This window comes from Sardina pilchardus, chromosome 15 (genome assembly GCF_963854185.1).
Source record: "Sardina pilchardus chromosome 15, fSarPil1.1, whole genome shotgun sequence".
NCBI lineage: Eukaryota > Metazoa > Chordata > Actinopteri > Clupeiformes > Clupeidae > Sardina > Sardina pilchardus.
In genome coordinates this window covers 2,214,969-2,219,968 of record NC_085008.1, presented here as the reverse complement: position 1 = coordinate 2,219,968, position 5,000 = coordinate 2,214,969, and the positions used below count along the sequence as shown (strand labels likewise).

The 5,000-nt window shown below is 48.8% G+C and overlaps 1 protein-coding gene across 1 annotated transcript in view; it reads left to right on the top strand.

Annotated features, from left to right (window-relative positions):
* myo1f (myosin IF) overlaps positions 1-5,000 on the top strand; it is a 35,500-nt gene that overhangs the window by 19,126 nt on the left and 11,374 nt on the right. The window contains exons 16-19 of the mRNA XM_062555583.1: positions 236-317; positions 1,058-1,164; positions 2,038-2,136; positions 3,901-4,045. Of these exons, the coding sequence (XP_062411567.1) occupies positions 236-317; positions 1,058-1,164; positions 2,038-2,136; positions 3,901-4,045 (433 nt within the window). The remainder of the gene's footprint in view (positions 1-235; positions 318-1,057; positions 1,165-2,037; positions 2,137-3,900; positions 4,046-5,000) is intronic.

Sequence of the window (5,000 nt, the reverse complement as noted above, 5' to 3'; positions counted from 1 at the left end):
ACTGTATTATACACCATCACTATGACTAAACACCATCACTACGATTAAACACCATCACTAAGATTAAACACCATCACTGTATTAAACACCATCACAATTACCACCACCAATAAATAATCTTTAAATATCACCTGTAAATATCATCTGTGTTTATCCTGCTCGGAGTTAACCTGTAAATAGGTGGAGCTAACCTGTAAAGAGGCGGAGTTAACCTGTTGTGTGTTGACTCCTACAGAGACTACATCTGCAGCCTCTTCCCAGAGAACCTCAGCCAGGACAAGAAGGGCCGGCCCTCCACCGCCAGCACTAAGATCAAGGTACAGTAGCTAACTGACAGCACGAGTCTTACCTGTGCTTTACCTGAAGGAGAAATCTGGCCATTTTCAACATAGATCTCCGTTTCTCAAGGTCACGAGTGCTGTTGGTACGGTTTTACTTACAGTAGCTCATATTGCTACAGCCAACAGTTGTAGCGCCGTAGCCGTGGCCGTAGCCGTAGCTATGTTCATGAGCCCCCAGAGTGTTGTGTAGCGCCGTAGCCGCCGCTTGGCAGGAGAAATGGAGTCCCAGCAGCTCTATCCATAACCATCTCTAAAATCATAGTAGCTACCTAAGATAGTAACTAAGTTAGCAATTGTGTTGGTTGGTTTGTTGGTTTTGGAAAACACACCCTAGTGTGCCAGGCAGCTACTGTGGTGGGTGATGCAGTGTAACGACTGTAGTGGGTGATGCAGTGTAGCTACTGTGGTGGGTGATGCAGCGTAGCGACTGGAGTGGGTGATGCAGCGTAGCGACTGGAGTGGGTGATGCAGTGAAACGACTGGAGTGGGTGATGCAGTGTAGCGACTGGAGTGGGTGATGCAGTGTAGCGACTGGAGTGGGTGATGCAGTGTAGCGACTGGAGTGGGTGATGCAGTGTAGCGACTGGAGTGGGTGATGCAGTGAAACGACTGGAGTGGGTGATGCAGTGTAGCGACTGGAGTGGGTGATGCCAGGCTGACGCAGCTGTGTCCGTGTGTGTTGTGTGTGTGTGTGTGTGTGTGTGTGCGGCCCACAGAAACAGGCCAATGACCTGGTGAACACGCTGATGAAGTGCACGCCGCACTACATCCGCTGCATCAAACCCAACGAGACCAAGAGGCCCAAAGACTGGGAGGAGAGCCGGTGAGCATCTCTGTCTCTAATCCATCTCTCCATTCCTCACTCTCTCCATCTCTCTCTATCTCTCCATTCCTCCCTCTCTTCATCTCTCTCTATCTCTCCATTCCCCACTCTCTCCATCTCTCTCTATCTCTCCATTCCTCCCTCTCTCCATCTCTCTGTCTCTAATCCATCTCTCCATTCCTCTCTCTCTCCATTTTTCCATTCCTCCCTCTCTCCATCTCTCTCTCTATTCCGTCTTTCCAATCCTCTCTCTCTCCATCTTTCTCTCTCCATCTTTCCATTCCTCTCTCTCCATCTCTCTTTCTGCATATCCCTCCTTGCTCTCTCTCCATCTCTGTCTCTCTCTCTTTCTGCATATTCCTCCTTGCTCTGTCTCTCTCTCCATCTCTCTCTCTTTACATCTCTCTCTCTCTTTCTGCATCTCCCTCCTTGTTCTCTCCATCCCACACTCTATCCCAAATATCAGAATTGAATGTGCATATATATATATATATATATATATATATATATATATATATATACAAATAAATAAATACTTTCTGGGATGTCCAGGATGGAGATGATTTAACTGCACTACAGCTACTCTCATAAGTTCACTCTCATAAGTTCACTCTGGTTCTGAAAAGAGTGGATCATGAGCAGAACTGGTTCTGATGAGGTTCTGATAAGATCTGTAGCGTATTAGGTCCAGAACCACGTGCTTGTGTGTGGTGTCGAGTGCAGCCCCATGCCTGAGCAGGTGTGTGTGTGTGTTTGTGTGTGTGTGTGTGTGTGTGTGTGTGTGTGTGTGTGTGTGTGTGTGTGTGTGTGTGTGTGTGTGTGTGTGTGTGTGTGTGTGTGTGTGTGTGTGTGTGTGTGTGTGTGTCCCCGCAGGGCCAAGCATCAGGTGGAGTACCTGGGCTTACGGGAGAACATCCGAGTGAGACGAGCAGGCTTTGCCTACCGCAGAGTCTTCAACAAGTTCCTCCAGAGGTGAGCTCTGAGTCTGCCCCATGCAGCACAAGTTCCTCCAGAGGTGAGCTCTGAGTCTGCCCCATGCAGCACAAGTTCCTCCAGAGGTGAGCTCTGAGTCTGCCCCATGCAGCACAAGTTCCTCCAGAGGTGAGCTCTGAGTCTGCCCCATGCAGCACAAGTTCCTCCAGAGGTGAGCTCTGAGTCTGCCCCATGCAGCACAAGTTCCTCCAGAGGTGAGCTCTGAGTCTGCCCCATACTGGGCTCCAGAGGTGAGCTCTGAGTCTGCCCCATCCTGCACTGTGACGGAGCCTCAGCTCACTGGGCTTCACAGATGAGTCTATAGGCCCCAGCTGTGTCATCATCATCATCATCATCACCATCATCATTATCATCATTAATTTTGTCAGACTCAAGGTCCATAAAAGAACACACAAACAAGCCCTATATAAAAACAAACAAACAGACCAAAAAAACAAATCCCTCACCCCACACATACAGACATGTGTGTTTTAAACAGAGGTGGAAAGGTCCAGCTTCAGAAAGTAAAAGTCCTACCACATATTTGTGCCAACCACTCAGTTACACCGGCTGATTCTAATTAGCACAACTCTTCAGCCAGGTAGAGCAGCTAATTGATGAGATCACCTGTGTTAAGTGCACAGGTAGAACCAATACATGACTGGACTTTTACTTTGTGAAGCTTGACGTTTCCACCTCTGGTTTTAAATGACTGAATCCTCGACCACTGATCTGATTGTGTAGATGTGTATGCATACACACAAGGTGTGTGAATAGAACTTCTGCTACTGTAAGCGTGCTGTAAAGCTGAACAGATAGAGCAGGCGCATGGACATCACTCTGCACCACAGGACAGCAGTGGACCCATATGTAAATATCATCTGTGCTGTTTAGATGACTCAGATCCTGGACCACAGTTTCCTTAGACTTAGACATGTGCTTACACACACACACACACACACACACACACACACACAAGTAAACAACCTCAGTCTTTGAACCCCCCCCCCCCCCCTTCTGGTGACTTGGTCACGGACTGTATGGCAGCAGGTGTATCTCTTCACTAGCTGCAACAGGTGTGTGTGTGTGTGTGTGTGTGTGTGTGTGTGTGTGTGTGTGATGGCATTTCCTTGTGTGTGGTGTGTCTGTGGTGTGGATGTGTGTATTCTGAAGGTTTTTCATGTGTGGCATGGGATTTCCCTGTGTGTGTGTAGTGGGTGTGTATGTGGTGATGGGTGTCAGGTTGCTTGGTATGGGATGTGGTGTGTGTGGTTGGGAGGAACAGGTGTCCTTGTAAAGTGATGCTGGTGATATTGTTCCTCTGAGGGTGATGGTGTTAACCATGTGTGTGTGTGTGTGTATTCCGTGTGTTATGGCTGTTGTGTGCCTGTGGTGTGTGTGATGGTTGCTGTGTATAAATCTGGCTGTGTTTGCCCTGAGCATGATGGAGACTGTGTGTTTGAAGTACGTGTGCATGCTCTAGTCCGATGTCCCCGTGTGTAATCCCAGCTGTGTGTGTGTGTGTGCGTGCGTGTGTGTGTGTGTGTGTGTGTGTGTGTGTGTGCGTGCGTGCGTGCTTGCGTGTGTGCGTGTGCGTGCGCGTGCATTCGTGCGTGTGTGCGTGCGTGCGTGCGTGCGTGCGTGCGTGCGTGCGTGCGCGTGCGTGCGTGCGTGCGTGCGTGCGTGTGTGCGTGCGTGCGTGCGTGCGTGCGTGCGTGTGTATGTGTGTGTGTGTGTGTGTGCGTGTGTGTGTGTGTGCCGCAGGTACGCCATCCTGACGGCGGAGACGTGGCCGAGCTGGCGAGGGCGAGAGCAGGACGGCGTGCTGCACCTGTTGCGCTCCGTCAACATGGACACGGACCAGTACCAGATGGGCCGCACCAAAGTCTTCGTCAAGAACCCCGAATCGGTACGGATCACACCCGCTCTGCAGCCGCGTCCGGTACCGACCCGGTCCAGAGCTATCGGATCAGTACCAGATGTGGGCCAAAGCTCTTCATTAGATACACTGTATTGCCAAACGTATTGGGTCACCTGCCTTGTCTCGCATGTGAACTTAAGTGACCTCACAAATGCACTTCTGGAGGAATGGTCACAAATGTAAATAAAATATAAACATAAACTACAACATAAAATAAAATATAAACATAAACTACAACATAAAATAAAATATAAACATAAACTACAACATAAAATAAAAACACTCCAAACCTTGTGGGAAGCCTTCCCAGAGGAGCTGAAGCTGTTATAGCGGCAAAGGGTGGACCGACGTCATATTGCACCCTATGGATTAAGAATGGGATGTCACTTAAGGTCATATGTGAGTCAAGGCAGGTGAGCCAATACTTTTGGCAATATAGTATAGACTCGTAAACCTTATGCTCATCCAAGAGATGACAGCACCGGCCTCACAGGTCTGGATCCCACAGAGAGAGCTGTGAAATCAGATCCATCTTATCTGTACTGTCATGGAGGGCAGATAGTGATGAGTCATAGGGGGCAAATAGTGATGAATCATAGGGGGCAAATAGTGATGAGTCATAGGGGGCAAATAGTGATTAGTCATGGAGGGCAAATAGTGATGAGCCATAGGGGGCAAATATTGATCAGTCATGGAGGGCAAATAGTGATGAGCCATAGGGGGCAAATATTGATCAGTCACAGAGGGCAGATAGTGATGAGTCATGGAGGGCAAATAGTGATAAGTCACGGAGGGCAAATAGTGATGAGATAGATAGATAGATACTTTATTGATCCCCAAGGGGAAATTCAAGATTCATGAGTCATAGAGGGCAGATAGTGATGAGTCACGGAGGACAGATAGTGATGAGTCATGGAGGGCAGATAGTGATGAGTCACGGAGG